Here is an 18,647-nt window from a genome sequence, read left to right as displayed (position 1 = left end):
ATGAGTCCAGTATTATCCTGATACCAAAACCAGATAAAGATACCACCAAAAAAGAGAACTACAAGCCTATAACTCTGGTAAATACATGCAAAAATATTCAAAAAAATACTAGGAAACCAGTACATCTGGGTGACTCAGATGGATGACCCTCCGACTCTTGATTTTGGCTCAGGTCATGATCTCACAGTTGTGAGATCAAGCCTCATGTGGGGCTCCATACTAGGTGTGGAGTCTGCTTGGAATTCTCTCTCTCTCTCTCTCTCTCTCTCTCTCTCTATCCCTCCCTCTTTCTCTCTCTATCTTTATCCCCCTCTGCCCCTCTTTCCCACTCACACGATCTCTTAAAAAAACATACTAGGAAACAGAATCCAATAGTACATTAAAACAATCATTCACTACAATTAAGTGGAATTTATTCCCAGGATGCACAGGTGGTTCAGTATTTGCAATCAATGTGATACTTCACATCAATAAGAGAAAGGATAAAAACCAAATAAACAGTTCAATAGATGCAGAAAAAAACATCTGATGAAGTATAACACCCATGCACAACAAAAACCCTCAACAAAGTTGGTTTAGAGAAAACATACCTCAACATAACAAAGGCCATATATAAAATATCCACAGCAAACACCATACTTAATGGTGAGAAACTGATAGCTTTCACCCTAAGGTCAGGAACAAGACAAGGATTTCCTTTCTCACCACTTTTCTTCAACACAGCACTGGAAGTCTTAGCTACAGCAATCAGACAAGAAAATAAATAAAAGTCATCCAAATTGGTAAGGAATAGGTCAAACTTCACTATTTGCAGATGACATGAAAACCTATATATGGACACTCTAAAGATTCCACCATAAAGCTATTAGAAATGATAAATGAATTCAGTAAATTCACAGGATACAAAATCAATATGCAGAAATATGTTTCATTTATATATACCAAAAAATGAAGCAGCAAAAAGAGAATTTAAAGAATAAATTCAACTTAAAATTACACCAAACAAAATAAGATACCTAGGAATTAACCTAACTAGAGATGTAAAAGACCTGTACTCTGGAAACTATGAAAAACTGGTGAAAGAAATCAAAGATGACAATCAGAAATGGAAAGACACCTCATGCTCATGGATTTAGAAGAAAAAATATTGTTAAAACGTCTATATTACCCAAAGCAATCCGAGGCAATTCCTATAAAAATACCAGCAGCATTTTTTTTACAGAACTAAAACAATTCTAAAATTTATATGGACCACAAATGACTCTGTATAGCTAAAGTAATTTTGAAAAAAGAAATGCAAAATGAATATATCAGAATTACAGACTTCAAGTTATATTACAAAGCTATAGTAATCAAAAGACTATGGTGCTTGCACAAAAATAAACACATAGATAAACAGAACAGAATAGAAACCCAGAAATAAACCCACAATTGTAGGGTCAGTTAATCTTTGACAAAGTGGTGAAGAATATCAAATGGGAAAAAGACAGTCTCTTCAGCACATGGTGTTGGGAAAACTGTGCAGTTACATACCAAAGAGTGAAACAGCACCACTTTCTTACACCATCCACAAAAATACACTAGAATTGATCAAAGACCTAAAAGTGAGATGTGACACTATAAAAATCCTAGAAGAGAGCACAGGAAGTAATGTCTTGGCTATGAGTCATACAGACATTTTTCCTAGACATTTCTCCTTAGGCAAGGGAAATAATAGCAAAAATATACTATTCAGACTACATCAAATTAAAATGTTCTGCACATCAAAGGAAGCAACCCACAACACTAAAAGGCAACCTATTGAATGGGAGTTGATAATTGCAAGTGACATCTGATAAAGGATTAGTATCCAAAATATACAAAGAATGTATTAAACTCAATACCCAAGAAACAAACAATCTAATTTAAAAAATAGGCAGAAGTCATAAACAGACATCTTTTCAAATAAGACATCCAGATGGCCAACAGACACATGAAAAGATGTTCAACATCACTGAACATCAAGGAGCTGCAAATCAAAGCTACAATGAGATACCACATTACACCTGTCATAAGGCTAAAATCAAAAACACAAGAAACAACCTTTGGCAAGAACGTGGAGAAAAAGGAACAGTTGTGAAATGTTGATGGGAATACAAACTGGTGCGGGTAATGTGGAAAGTAGTATGGAACTTCTTCACAAAGTTAAAATTAAAACTATCCTACTGCTATCTAGGAGTTTCACTACTGCGCATTTCCCCCCAAAATTAAACACTAATCCAAAGGTATACATGCAATATTATTTAAAAAAGACAAACAATGGAAGCATCCCAAGTTTCCATCCATAGATGAATGGATAAAGAAGAAGTGATGTGCATATAAATATATATACAATGGGATACTATTCAGCCATAAAAAAGAATCAAATCTTGCCACTTACAATGACATGGATGGAGCTAGAGAGCATAATGCTAAGTGAAGTAAGTCAGTCACAGAAAGACAAATACCATATGTTTTCACTCATATGTGGAATTTAAGAAACAAATCAAACAAGCAAAGGGAAAAAGAGAGAGAGAGTGGCAAACAAAGAAACAGACTCTTAACTATAGAGAAGAAACTAATGGTTAGCAGAGGAAAGGTGGGTAGCAGGATGGGTAAAATAGATGATGAGGATTAAGTAGCTCACTTGTTTTAGTGATCACTGGGTGAAGTATGGAATTGTTGAATGACTATATTGTACACCTGAAACTAATATAACACTGCTAACTGTACTGGAATTAAACATTTTTAAAAAGTTACCTCTTTGAAAAGAGTAGCAAAATTTGAACGTCTTTAGATAAACTTAAGAAGAGAGAAGTCTAAAAAAAAGAAGAGAGATGTCTCAAAGTATTAAATACAGAAATGAAAGTGGAGCATTACTGAAGACTTTACAGTAATGAAAGAGATTATAGGGGAATACTATGAACAATTGCATAAAAATGCATTAGATAACCTAGATAAAACAGACAAATTCATAGAAACACACAAAATTCCAAAACTGACTTAAGTAAAAATAAAAGTTTTGAATAGACATATGCAAAGAGATTGAATCAGTAATCAAAATCCTCCCAACAAAGAAAGGCACAGGACCAGATTATTTCACTGATGAATTCTATCAACATTTAAAGAATTAACCCAATCCTTTTCAAACTGTTCCATTACACAAAAGAAGAAATAGCACTTCCTAACACATCCTGTTAGGTTGGAATTACCGTGATAACAAACCAGATGAAAAACTCACAATAAAAGAAAGTTATATATAGATTAATATTTCTTATGGATATAGATCTAAACAATTCTCAACAAAAGAAGAGAAAACAGGAAACAGACTTCAGCAGCATACTTAGAGTATTATACTTAGAGGAATAAATAGAATTTATTCTAGGAATGCAAAATCAATTTTATATGCAAATATCAGTTAATGTGATACTCCATATCAATACAATAAAAAATCACATGATCATATCAATATATGCAGAAAATTCACCTGACAACTTTCTATAAACTTTCATGGCAAAAACATTCAACAAACTAAGAATAGAAGGAAATTTCCACAATATTATCTACTGCCACTAGAAAAAAACAAAAACTAACATAATACTTAATGATGAAAGGCTGAGTTTGCTTCATCTAGAAGGAGGAACAAGACAAGGATTTCACTTTTTTCTCTCTTCTCTTCAACATTGTACTGGAGGTTTTAGCTAGAGAAATTAGGGGAGAAAGAGAAAAGCATCCAGATTGGAAAAGAAGAGGTAAATTATCTCTATTCACAGATAATATACTTGTATACCCGGAAAATTCTGAGTAATCTATTAAAAACGATTAGTACTTATGAAGGATTTCACCAAGTTTCAAGATACAAGATCAATATTCAAAAATCAATTGTATTAGAAGGGGAGCTAAGATAGTGGCATAGTAGAAGGACTTGATGCTTGTATCATCCTTTGAACACAACTAGATAACTATCAAATCATTATGAATACCAAAGAAATCAACCAGAGGACTGAGAACAAACTGCGCAACTAGAGGGAGAAAAGAGGCCACTTTGAGGAAGGCAGAAAGTGTGGAGATGTGGTTTGGGGAGGAAAAGGATCACGTGTCCTGTGGAGGGGAGGGAGCCCTGGTTGTAAAGAGAGGTGAGAGAGAGTGGAGCATACAGCAATATGCACAAGGCTAACACTTCCCTAAAGCCATTGGCTTGGAAAATGAGAAGGGCTGATTTTCATGAGTTTTTCTAACCAGCAGAGATCAAAGACTGGAGTTTTAGTGGTCCTCAGGCTTGGCTAGGATAGACATAAGGACACTGCCCTACTCCTGAAGAAGAGGAAGGCTAGAAACTCCAGGATAGACTGCATGCTATGAGGATTCCCTAAATTGCACAGGGAGAGTCTACTCCAGACTTTTTGGAGTGTATCTGTGAGAGGTAGCATAGCTTCTCTGGAGACAAAAAACTAGAGGGCAGCCTTTCCCTCTCTATCCTGTAGCATTGGTGCAGAGACAGTGTTTGAGGGTGGTTGACTGGGAAACTGGCACTTTAGCCTGCTTTACTCTAAATACCATGGCCCTGTACCCTGTAAAAATTGCCCTTTTGGATCAAACATGCATCAGTTCCAGTGTGGCAAGACCCTTTCCTAGAGGACAAGCATAAGTCCCTGCCACACCAAGCCCCTGTAGGTTGGAATTTTAAAAATAAACAGGCATGGCTGAGATAGAGCCCAAGATGCCCTGGGCTGTTCCAAGCAGGCAAGTAACCAAGAGACAGACAGTGTAAGATGAGCGATCTGAAAAAAAGCCTGTGATACTTGAGGGAAAATTATTTGCTCCTCTGAAAGTGCTTCTCTGAGAGCACCTAGCACAAACCCTTCTCTCTAGGGACAAAGGTGCTGGCTGGTGCCATTTCCCTACCCTACACCTAAGCAGAAACCAACTTCCATAAACAGCATTGTGCCAACACTGGCTGCCTAACCTGCTTACACCAGGTCACAAACCTGAGTTTGCTGGTACTGCTTTTCTCAGGCAAGTGTGCCTATGGATCAGTGTAGCAGGACCTTTCCCCAGAAGACCAGCACAAATCACCACAAGCATCACCTCTCCTGACTGTAGGGTTCTGCAAAGCTTAAGTTCTAGTAGAAGTAACATCAGGTTTCTTTGAACAAGCAGACCAGAGCATATCTAGTTAAATTTTGCCACACTCTGGCCAAAGTCAAAACACTCCTAATTTCAGGCAAGAATAAACTGCAGATTAATAACCACAGAAATAGAGCAGTCAAAACAGCAGCAGAGTGCATGCAGCACACACCAGAGACACTTCAGGACGCATTAGACCTAGGACATTATATGACCTCTTCTTCATAAAGTCATTTCTCTCAGGATCAGGAAATATAACAGGCCTTCCTAACAGAAAAAGACAGAGACCTAGACAAAATGGCAAGGCAGAGGAATCCATCCCAAAAGAAAGAACAAGATAAGGTCATGGCCAGGGATCTAACTGAAACAAATAGAAGTAATATGCCTGATTCAGTATTTAAAGCAACAACCATAAGAATACTAGCTGGGCCTGAGAAAAGCATGGAAGACATCAGGAAGACCCTTATTGCAGAGATAAAAGAACTAAAAAAAAAGATCAGACCTAAATGAAAAATTCAATAACCAACATTTGAAACCAACTGATTGTAATGACCACAAGGATGGAGGAAGAAGACGAACAGGTAAATGATATAGAGGATAGAATTATGGAAAATAGTGACACTGAACAAAAGTGGAAAGAAAAATTTTGGATCATGAGAGTAGAATTAGGAAAGTCAGTGACTGTATCAAATGTAATAACATTCGTATCATAGGAGTCCTAGAAGATGAGAAAGAAAAGAAGGCAGAAGGTCTGTTTGAGGAAATAATAGCTGAAAATTTGGGATAAGATACAGACATCCAAATGTAGGTGGCACAGAGAACTCCCATCAAAATAAATAAAAGCAGGTCAACACCAAGACATACTGTAGTTAAATTTGCAAAATATAGTGATAAAGAAAAAATCTTAAAACAGGAAGACAAAGGGGTGCCTGAGTGGCTCAGTCAGTTGAGCGTCTGACTTCAGCTCAGGTATGATCTCATGGTTCGTGAGTTTGAGCCCCATGTCAGGCTCTGGGCTGACATCTCAGAGCCTGGAGCCTGATTCGGATTCTGTGTCTCCCTCTCTCTCTGCCCCTCTCCTGCTCGCTCTCTCTCTCTCAAAAATAAACATTAAAAACATTAAAAAAAAAAACAGGAAGACAAAGAAAGTCCCTAACTTACAAGATAATACCCATAAGGTTAGCAGCAGGTCTTTCCACAGAAACTTGATAAGCAAGAAGGGAGTGGCACGAGTGGCAATATGATGACTGTGAAAAAACTGCAGCCAAAAATACTCTATTCAGCAAGGCTATCACTCACAATAGAAGGAGACATAAATAATTCCCCAAACAGAAACTAAAGGAGTTCATGACTAGTTAACCAGCCCTGTAAGCATTATTAAAGGGGACTCTTTAAGTGGGAAAGAAAGACCAAAAGTGACAAAGACTAAAAAGGAACAGAGAAAAACTCCAGAAACAATGACAAAATGAGTAATAAAATAGCACTAACAACATATCAATCAATAAGCACTTTTAATGTAAGTGGACTAAATGCTCCAATCAAAAGACATAAGATGTCAGAATGGATAAAAAAAAGACAAGACCCATGTATATGCTGCCTACAAGAGATTCATTTTAGACCTCTGCAGATTGAAAGTGAGGGGATGGAAAAACAATTATCATGCAAAAGAAAGGTGGAGTAGCAATACTTAAGTCAGACAAACTATATTTTAAACCAAAGACTGTAACAACACATGAAGAAGAGCAGTATATCATAATAAAGGTGAGTATCAAAGATCTAACGATTGTAAATATCAATGCTCTTAACTTGGAACAATTAAAATATATGAAACAATTAATAAAAAACCTGAAGGAACTCATTGATAATAAAAATATTATAATAGGGGACTTTAACACCCCACTTACATCAATGGACAGATCATCTAAGCAGAAAATCAACAAGGAACCATGACTTTGAATGACACACTGGAACAGATGGACTTAACATATATTCAGAATATTTCATCCTAAAACAGCAGAATACACTTTCTTTTCAAGTGCACATAGGACATTCTCCAGAATGGATCACATGCTAGGTCACAAATCAGCCCCCCAAAAGTACAAAAAGTACCATGCATATTTTTCTGATCACAGTGTTGTGAAACTTGAAGTCAATCACAAGAAATATTTGGAAAGACCACAAATATATAGAAGTTAAGAAACATCTTACTAATGAATGCATGGTTCAACAAGGAAATTAAACAAGAAATAAAAAGAAAATGGAAACAAATGAAAATGAAGACACAATGTCCCAATACCTTTCAGATGCAGCACAAATGGTCATAAGGGTGAAATATATAGAAATAGAGGCCTACTTCAAGAAGTCAGAAAAATCTCAAATACACAACCTATCCTTACACCTAAAACAGATATAAGAAGAAAAACAAATAAAGCTTAAAGCCAGTTGAAGAAGGGAAATAAAGATTAGAGCAGAAATAAATCATGTAGAAAAAAATCAGTAGAACAGATCACTGAAACCAGAATCTGTTTTTGAAAATTTAATAAAATTGATGATCCCCTAGTCAGACTGATCAAAAAGAAAAGATAAAGGACCCAACTAGATAAAATCTCAAATGAAAGAGGAGAGAGGAGAGATCACAACCCAAATAACAGAAATATAAACAACTATAAGAGAATATTATGAAAAATTAATGCCACCAAATCAGTCTGGAATAAATGGATAAATTCCTAGAAACATTAACTACCCAAACTGAAACAGGTATAAATAGAAAACTTGAATAGACCAATAACCAGTAATTGAATCAGTATGAAAAATCTCCCAACAAACAAAAGTCCAGGGTCAGATGGCATCACAAGTGAATTCTACCAATTATTTAAAAAAATAATATCTATTTTCAAACTATTCCAAAAATAGAAATGGATGAAAAACTTCAAATTCTATGAGGTCTGCATTACCATGATTCCAAAACCAAAGACTCCACTGAAAAAAAGAATTGCAAGCCAATATCCCTGATGGACATGTATGCAAAAACTCTCAAGAAAAAATTAGCAAACCAAATTCAACAATAAATTAAAAGAACCATTCACCAAGATCAAGTGGGATTTATCCCTGGTCTGCAAGGATGGTTCAATATTCACAAAACAATTAATGTGACACATCACAATAATATAAGAAAGGACAAGAACCATATGATCCTTTCAATAGATGAAGAAAAATCAATTGACAAAATATAATTTCCATTCATGATAAAAGCACTCAGCAAATTAAGGATAGAGGGAACATACCTCGGGATATTTAGGCCATATATGAAAAACAAACAGCTAATATCATCCATAATGGAAAACAATTGAGAGCATTTCCTCTATGGTCAAGGACAAAACAGTGATGAGCACTCTCACCATTACTATTTAACATAGTACTGGGAAGTCCTAGCCTCAGCAATCTTTTTATATCAAAAAGAAATAAAAGGCACCCAAATTGTCAAGGAAGAATTCAAACTTTCAGTATTTGCATATGATATGATATTCTGTATAGAAAACTAAAGATACCTCCAAAAAATTTCTAGAACTGATACATTAATTCAGTAAAGTTGCAGGATAAAAATCAATATACAGAAATCTGGTGCATTTTTATACACCAAAAATGTAGCAGCAGAAAGAGAAATCAAGGAAACAATCCCATTAACAATTGCATATAAAACTAAACATACCTAGGTAAACCTAACAAAAGAGTTAAAATCTGTACTGTGAAAAATATAAAACACTTCTGAAAGACATTGACGATGACAGAAAAAAATAGGAAAACATTCCATGCTCGTGGATTGGAAGAACACATATTGTTAAAATGTCTATTATACCCAAAGCAATCTACATATTTAATGCAATCCCTATCAGAACACCAAAAACATTTTTTAACAGAGCTAGAACAAACAATCTTAAACTTTGTATGGAACCACAAAAGACCCTGACCAGCCAAAGCAATCTTGTAAAAGAAAAGCAAGAATGCCTGGATGGCTCAGTTGGTTGAGCGTCTGACTGCGGCTCAGGTCATGTTCTCACCATTTATGAGTTCAAGCCCCACATTGGGCTCTGTTCTGACAGCTCAGAGCCTGGAGCTTGCTTCAGATTCTGTGTCTCCGTCTCTCTCTGCCCCTCCCCTGTTTGTGTTCTCTCTCTCTCCCAGAAGTAAATAAACATTTAAAAAAATTAAAAAAAAAAAAAAAAGAAAAAGCAAAGCTGGAGGCATCACAATTTTGGACTTTAAGTTATATTAAAAAGCTGTAGTGATGAACATAGTATTGTACTGGCACAAAAATAGACACATAGATCAATAGATCACAACAGAAAATCCAGAAAAAAAACCCACTACTATATGGTAAACTAATCTTTGACAAAACAAGAAAGAATATCCAATGGAAAAGAGACAGCCTCTTCAAGAAATGGTGTTTGCAAAACTCAAAAGCAACATGCAAAATAATGAAACTTGACCACTTTCTTACACCATACACAAACATAAATTAAAAATGGATGAAAGACATAAATGTGAGACAGGAAACCATTAAAATCCTAGAGGAGAACATATGTAGTAACCTATTTGACATAGGCTGTAAGAACTTCTTACGAGGTATGTAAACAACTATTGGGACTTCATCAAGATTAAAAGCTTCTGCACAGCAAAGGAAGAAATCAACAAAATTAAAAGCCTTCAGGATAGGAGAATATATTTGCAAATGACATATCTGATAAAGGATTAGTATCCACAATATATAAAGAACTTATAAAACCCAACACCCAAAAAATGAATAATCCAAGTAAAAATGGTAGAAGATATCAATAGACATTTTCCCAAAGGAGACATCCAGATGGCTAACAGTCATATGAAAATATCCTCGACATCATGTATCATCGGGAAAGTACAAATCAAAACCATGATGAGATAACACCTCACACCTGTCAGAATGGCTAAAATTAATGACACAGGAAACAACAGGTGTTGGCGAGGATGCAGAGAAAGGGAAACACTCTATAACTGTTGGTGGGAATGCAAACTGGTGCAGCCACTTTGGAGAACAGTATAGAGGTTCCTCAAAAATTAAAAACAGAACTACCCTATGATCTAGCAATTGTGCTAATGGGTATTTACCCAAAGGATACAAAAATAGTGATTCAAAGGGATACATGCACCCTGATGTTTATATCAGCATTATTAATAATAACCAATTATAGAAAGAGCCTCAATGTCCATCAGCTGATCAATGCATAAAGAAGCTGTAGTATATATACACAGTGGAATAATACTTAGCCATCAAAAAGAATGAAATCTTGCCATTTTCAATGATGTGGAATGAGTTAAAGAGTATTATGCTAGGTGAAATAAGTCAGTCAGAGAAAGACAAATACCACCTGATTTCACTCATATGTGGAAGGTAAGAAATAAACAAAAAATGAACATAGGGAAAAAAAAGATAGAAAGCAAGGCAAAGCATAAAACATAGTGTTACCTAAGGAGAATAAACTGAGTGCTACTAGAGGGGAGGTGGTCAGGTGGAAGGGTGAAATGGGTGATGGGTATTAAGGAGGGCACTTATGATGTGTACTGTGAAAGTGATGAATCCCTAAATTCTACGCCTGAAACCAATAGTACACTGTATGTTAACTCACTGGAATTTAAGTAATAACATGAAAAAAATCAATTTTATTTCTTTATACTTAAAATGAAGAATGAAAGAATATAATTAAAAACTCAATTTATAATAGCATTAGAAAGAATAAAAATTTGCAATAAACTTAATAGAATATGTTAAAAAATTACACTTTAAAAACTACAAAACATTGAAGAAAAATTTTTTAATATAATTTATTGTCAAGTTGGTTTCCATACAACACCCAGCGCTCATCCCAACAAGTGCCCTCCTCCCTGCCCATCACCCATGTTCTCCTTTCCCCCACCCCCCATCAACCCTCAGCTTGTTCTCAGTATTTAAGAGTCTCTTATGGCTTGTCTTCCTCCCTCTCTGTAACTTTTTTTCCCCTTCCCCTCCACCATGGTCTTCTGTTAAGTTTCTCAAGATCCACATATGAGTGAAAACATATGGTATATTTCTATGACTGACTTATTTCACCTAGCATAATACCCTCCAGTTCCATCCATGTTGATGCAAATGGCCAGATTTCATTCTTCTAATTGCCAAGTAGTATTCCATTGTATATATAAACCACATCTTCTTTATCCATTCGTCAGTTGATGGACATTTAGGCTCTTTCCACAGTTTGGCTATTGTTGAAAGTGCTGCTATAAGCATTGGGGTACATGTGCTCCTATGCATCAGCACTCCTGAATCTCTTGGGCAAATTCCTAGCAGTGTTATTGCTGGGTCATAGGGTAGTTCTATTTTTAACTTTTTGAGGAACCTCCACACTGTTTTCCAGAGTGGCTGCACCAGTTTGCATTCCCACCAGCAGTGCAAGAGGGCTCCCGTTTCTCCACATCCTTGCTAGCATCTATAGTCTCCTGATTTGTTCATTATAGCCACTCTGACTGACGTGAGGTGGTATCTAAGTGTGATTTTGATTTGTATTTCCCTGATGAGGAGTGATGTTGAGCATCTTTTCATGTGTCTGTGTCTGACACATGATGTCTCCTTTAGAGAAGTGTCTATTCATGTCTTCTGCCCATTTCTTCACTGGATTATTTGTTTTTCAGGTGTGGAGTTTTTTGAGCTCTTTATAGATTTTGGATACTAGCCCTTTGTCTGATATATCATTTGGAAATATCTTTTCTCATTTCATTGGTTGCCTTTTAGTTTTGTTGATTGTTTCCTTTGCAGTGCAGAAGCTTTTTATCTTCATGAGGTCCCAAGAGTTCATTTTTGCTTTTAATTCCCTTGCCTTTGTAGATGTGTTGAGTAAGAAATTGCTGCAGCTGAGGTCAAAGAGTTTTTTCCTCCTTTCTCCTCTAGGGTTTTGATGGTTTCCTGTCTCACATTCAGGTCCTTCATCCATTTTGAGTTTATTTTTGTGTATGGTATAAGAAAGTGGTCTATTTTCATTCTTCTGCATGTTCCGGACTCATTCTATGAAGCTAGCATTACTTTGATTCCCAAAAAAGACAGAGACCCACCAAAAAAAGAGAACTACAGGCCAATATCCCTGATTAATATGGAAGAAAAAATTCTCAACAAGATCCTAGAGAATTAAATTCAACAGCACATGGAAAGAATTATTCACCATGATCGAGTGGGATTCATTCTTGGGCAGGGATGGTTCAATATTTGCAAATCAATGTGATACATGACATTAATAAAATAAAATATAGGAACCATATGATCATGTCAATAGATGCAGAAAAATACATTTGACAAAATACAGCATCTTTTCTTGATGAAAATCCTCAAGAAAGTCAGGATAGAAGGAATATACTTAAACATCATAGAATCCATTTATGAAAAGCCCACAGCTAATATCATCCTCAATGGGGAAAAAGTGAGAGTTTCCCCCCTGAGATCAGGAACACGACATGGATGTCCACTCTCACTGCTGTTGTTTCACACAGTGTTGGAAGTCCTAGTATCAGCAATCAGACAACAAAATGAAATGAAAAGCATCAAAATCGGCAAAGATGATGTCAAACTTTCACTTTTCACAGATGACATGATACTTTACATTGAAAAAAACCACAGACTCCACAGACTCCATCAGTCTGCTACGACTGATACATGAATTCTGAAAAGTCACAGGATACAAAATTAATGTACAGAAATCGGTTGCATTTTTATATGAAGCAATAGAGAGAGAAATAAAAAAAAACTGATCCCATTCACAATTGCACCAAAAACCATAAAATACTTAGGAATAAACCTAACCAAAGATGTAAAAGATTTGTATGCTGAAAACTATAGAAAGTTTATAAAGGAAATTGAAGAAGATACAAAGAAATGGAAAATCATTCTGTGCTCATGGATTGGAAGAATAAATATTGTTAAAATGTCAATACTACCCAAAGCAACCTACACATTTGATGCAATCCCAATCAAAATTGCACCAGCATTCTTCTCAAAGTTAGAACAAACAATCCTAAAATTTCTATGGAGCCACAAATGACGCCAAATATCCAAAGTTATATTGAAGTAGAAAACCAAAGCGGGAGGCATCACAATCCCAAACTTTAGCCCCTACTACAAAGTTGTAATCATCAACACAGTATGGTATTGGTACCAAAACAGACACATAGACCAATGGAATAGAATAGAGACCCCAGAATTGGACCCACAAATGTATGGCCGACTAATCTTTGAGAAATCAGGAAAGAGTATTCAATGGAAAAAAGACAGTCTCTTTAACAAATGGTACTGGGAGAACTGGAAAACACTGAAGAAATTTTAAAAGATCTAAACTAATGGAAATATTCTATATTTATGTATCAGAAGACATAATATTGTTGGGATGGCAATAATTCACAAATTAATCTACAGATCAACACAATCACTATCAGAATAAAAGTTGACTTATTTTAATGAATTAACAAGTTGATCCTAAAATTTTACGTGTAATTTTAATGGACCTAAAATAGGCAAAACAGTCTTTAAAAAGTAGGAGTACTCGTGCTTCCATTTTAAAAATGTATTACAAAGCAACAGTAATTAAGACAATGTGGTAAAGCACAAGATAGGCTTATAGATCAGTGGAATAAGACTGAGATACAGAAATAAAACTACAGATCTCTGGTCAACTGATTTTTGACAAGGAGCCAATACCATTCCATGGAGAAAAATAGTCTTTTCATCACGTGGTATTGAGTCAACTGGACTGTCACATTCAAAAGATTAAATTGTTCCCTCACATCACACTATACAGAAAAAAATAACTCAAAATGCATCAAGAAATTAAATGTACGAACTTAAACTATAACATTATTAGGAAGTAACATAGTTATAAATCTTCACAATCTTGGATTTGGCAAATAATTATTAGATATGACACCCAAATTATGAACAATAATAGGAAAAGAATAAATAATCTTAACTGTATTAAAGTTAAAAAGTTTTGTATTTCAAAGGACACCATCCGAAAATAAAAAGACAATACAGAATGGTATAATATGTTTGCAAATTGTATATCTGATAAAAAACATTTATTCAGAATATAGAAAGAACTTACAACTCACTAACAAAAAATAATAAAAATATAGACTGTAAAAGATATTTGTATGCATAGATATCTATCCAAGGAAGATCTACAATGGTCAAAAGCACATAAAAATATGTTCAACATTATTAGTCATTGGGGACTTACAAATAAAAATCATAAATTAATAACATTTCATACCACAAGGAAGGTTAAAATAAAAAGGTCAGATAATGAAAAGTGTTTACAAGAATGTGGATAAATAGGAATCCTCATACAATGATGGTGGGAGTGTAAAATTATGTAGTCACTTTGGAAAACAGCATGACAATTAAACATGGAGTAACCATGTTATTTAGCAATTTTTCTCCTATGCATATAATTAAGAGAAATGAAAACATGCTACAATATGGACTAACCTTGAAAGCATTGTACTAATTGAACAAATGCAGTCGCAAAGGGCCCTGTATTATATTATTGTACTCATAAAAAATGTCCAAGATAGGGAAATCTATATAGACACAAAACACATTAGTGGTGTCTTAGGGATAGAGAAAATGGGAGAGGTAGGCAGATGATAAATATAGAGTATAGGATTACCTTTTATGGTGACGACATTTTTCCAAAAGGGATTTTTGTGATGACTGCACATATCTGTGAGTATACTTAAAACCACTGAACCATGTTGAATGGGTGAATTATAGCACAATAAATCTGTTTTTTTTTAAATTTTCTGGAAACTGAGAATTTAATGAGCTTCCCTGGTAGACAACATCTCACAGATGTTGTCATAACTTGCTAGATGAATTAAATGAATTTCGTATGACTCCGTTGGAAGTGTGGACTCTTGAAACCTTGTACTTGCTTCCTGATAGTCTTCATTCTATGCGCCTTTTCTCATTACTGATTTTATCGTGTGATCTTTTGCTGTAGTAAATTTTAGCTTTGAGTACTACTGTATGTTGAGTCCAGTGTATACTCCTAGAGAATGACTGTATTCAGATATTGCCTTGGGGATCCCTGATACAACAAATCCTGGCTTAAAATTTTCCAAATATTGATAGAAAATATCTAAAACCATTCGGCAATTTCTATCGAATATACTCACCTCTGTTATCAATTTGTTGTACAGACTTTTGTTCTTCAGTTCTCTTTCTTTGGCTAAATGGAGATGACAAGAAAACAGGCCTCCAAAAACCTGTAAACATTAAATAGACATAACTATTTTCCAATTCCTAATAAGATTGTAGAAAGGAAACATTATATGATTCTGCAGTGAATTAAGGTTTATGATAGTACTATTTTTATTCAAATTAATGGAGATCCTCTTCCCAATTTTCATGGAGCTTATTAAAGCAATATTGAAGATGAAGTTAAAAATATTCCACCATATACTATTGATATAGTTACCTCACATAAAAATTCAGAATATTCTCAGTTAAGTTTTTCTAAAAACTTTTATAGCCAGTTCATGTCCTAATAAATGAAATATTGGCATAAAATTTCCTAAAAAGCACCCATTAGGATGACTACTGCACAAAAAACAGGGGCACCTGGGTGGCTCAGTCAGTTGAGTGTCCAACTCTTGATTTCAGCTGAGGTCATGATCCCAGGGTCATGGGATCAAGCTCTGTGTTGGGCTCCATGCTAAGCATGAAGTCAGCTCAAGATTTTTTCTCTCTCTCCCTCTGCCCCTCTCACTCACTAATGCACTTTCTCTCTCTCTCTCTCTAAAACTAAATAAAATTTAAAAATTGAAAAAAAATAAAACAATTATTGGTGAGGATGTGAAATGGTACAGATATTGGAACTTTTGTGCACTGTTAGTGGGAATGTAAAATGGTACAGCCATTATAGAAAACAGTATGACAAATCCTCAAAAAAAATGAAAAAAATATACAATTAACATACGATCCAACAATTGTCCTTTGATTATATACCCCCCAAAATGAAAGCAGGATCTCAAAGAGATATTTACCTCTCATATTTATAGTGACATTATTCACCATAGCCAAAAGATGAAAGCTACCCAACACCAACATCTATCCAGGGAGACATGAATGGATAAACAAATTCAGGTATATCCATACAATAGAATACTATTTATCCTTAAAAAGGATAAACAAACTCTGGCATATCCATACAATAGAATACTATTTATCCTTAAAAAGGAAGGAAATTTTGACACATGCAACAACGTGGATGAACTTCAAGGACATTATGCTGACTTCAAGAAGGCAAGCAGATATACACAAATACTATATATGAAATAAATACTTATATGAGATGCTTTGTCAAAATCATAAAGAAAATAAACATATGCTTAACTACAGAGAACAAACTAATGGTTATAAGAGGTGAGGGGGGTAGGGGAATGAGCTAAATAGGTGATGGGGATTAAGAAGTGCACTTGTGATGAGCACAGGGTGTTATATGGAAGGTTGAATCACTAAATTGCACACTTCAAACTAATATTACAGTATGTTAACTAACTGGAACACAAATAGAAACTTAAAAATATCATAGAGAAAGGAAGTAGAATTGTGGTTGCCAGGGACTGAGGAAAAAGGGAAATGGTAAGTTATTGTTTAATGGGTATAAGGTTTGTTTTGCAAGATGAAAAGAGTTCTGCATATTGGTTGCACAACAATCTGAACTTACCACTAAACTGTACATTTAAAAATGATCAAGATACTAAATTTTATTTTATGCATATTTTACCACAATTTTTTAAAAATTTTTTTAATGTTTATTTATTTTTGAGACAGAGAGAGACAGAGCATGAATGGGGGAGGGTCAGAGAGAGGGAGACACAGAATCTGAAACAGGCTCCAGGCTCTGAGCTGTCAGCACAGAGCCTGACGCGGGGCTCGAACTCACGGACCACGAGATCATGACCTGAGCTGAAGTTGGCCGCTCAACCGACTGAGCCACCCAGGCGCCCCTTTACCACAATTTTTTAATGAGACAAAAATGGCTAACAACAGGCTATGTAGGATATGGAAATATTCTCATGTCAAATGGAATGGAGAATTCAATTCAATAATCCCAAAGTGATAGTACTTGGTGTAAAATTTTAAGGTGCAAGATAAATTCTAAATATAATTATAACAGACATAGAAGTTGAGTAAACTAGTTAATATTATTAATGAGATTTATACTGTTCCCAGGAAAAGCAGTGTGTAAAAAAGATAAAAAAACTGTTTTATAAACAACTATTCATTTAAAAATATTATTTAGAATCCATAGTCAGAGGAGCAAAATGACTTAACTTTTGGCCTAGGAAATGCAGCAAAGTCATTTCTTCTGTCTCTTTACCATAGAAAGCATAGATAAGGGGAAGACACAATGCAAGCTCTGACTTTAAGAAGAGTGTATTGCTGGGGCGCCTGGGTGGCTCAGTCAGTTGGGCGTCCGACTTCGGCTCAGGTCATGATCTCATGGTCTGTGATTTCGAGCCCCGCGTGGGGCTCTGTGCTGACAGCTCAGAGCCTGGAGCCCGTTTCAGATTCTGTGTCTCCCTCTCTCTCTGACCCTCCCCCATTCACGCTCTGTCTCTGTCTCAAAAATAAATGAACATTAAAAAAATTTTTTTAAAAAAGAAGAGTGTATTGCTAAGCAATATCACAGAAATATAAATAGTCATGAGAATATTATGAAGCATTATATGCCAACAAACTGGGTAATCTCAAAGACATGGATAAATTCCTAGAAACATACAAACTACTAAAACTTAAACAGGAAGAAACAGAAAATTTGAACAGACCTGTAGGGAGCAAAGAAATGAATCAGTAATAAAAAATGTCCCAAAAAACAAAAGTCCAGGACCAGATGACTTCCAAGGGGAATTCTACCAAACATTTAGAGAAAAGTTAACATGTATTATTCTCAAACTGTTCCAAAAAATAGAAATGGAAGGTAAACTTCCAAACTCCTTCTATGAGGCCAGCATTACCTTGATCCAAAACCAAAGACTTCACTTAAAAAGGCCAACATCCCTGCTGAACATGGATGCAAAAATTATCAAAAAGATACTAGCAAATGGAATCCAACCGTACATTGAAAGAATTATTCACCAGTACATTGAAAGAATTATTCACCATGATCAAGTGCAATTTATTCCTGGGCTATAGGGCTGGTTCAATATTTGCAAATCAATCAATATGACAAACCACATTAATAAAAGAAAAGATAAGAACCATATGATCCTCTCAATAGATGCAGAAAAAGCATTTGACAAAATACAGCATCCATTCTTGGGTCTTTCATATATGGCCTTTATGATGTTCAGGCATGTTCTTTCTATCAGTTTATGTTTTCCATATAGAACATCTGAAGATGGGTGAAAGCAGCTAGCAAACTTTTGATTTATATATGAAA

At 35.2% G+C, this 18,647-nt stretch overlaps 1 protein-coding gene across 2 annotated transcripts in view; it reads right to left on the bottom strand.

Annotated features, from left to right (window-relative positions):
- The window catches only part of LOC106983764 (uncharacterized), a 415,282-nt gene that overhangs the window by 45,447 nt on the left and 351,188 nt on the right, over nt 1-18,647 (bottom strand). For both annotated transcript variants that reach the window (XM_027053762.2, XM_027053763.2), the window contains one exon: nt 15,376-15,465. In XM_027053762.2, coding sequence (XP_026909563.1) covers nt 15,376-15,465 — 90 coding nt within the window. The remainder of the gene's footprint in view (nt 1-15,375; nt 15,466-18,647) is intronic.

The sequence above is a fragment of the Acinonyx jubatus genome, chromosome X (assembly GCF_027475565.1).
Source record: "Acinonyx jubatus isolate Ajub_Pintada_27869175 chromosome X, VMU_Ajub_asm_v1.0, whole genome shotgun sequence".
Taxonomy (NCBI): Eukaryota; Metazoa; Chordata; class Mammalia; order Carnivora; family Felidae; genus Acinonyx; species Acinonyx jubatus.
Note: the sequence above shows the minus strand (reverse complement) of the source record. Positions and strands in the feature narration are given on the sequence as shown.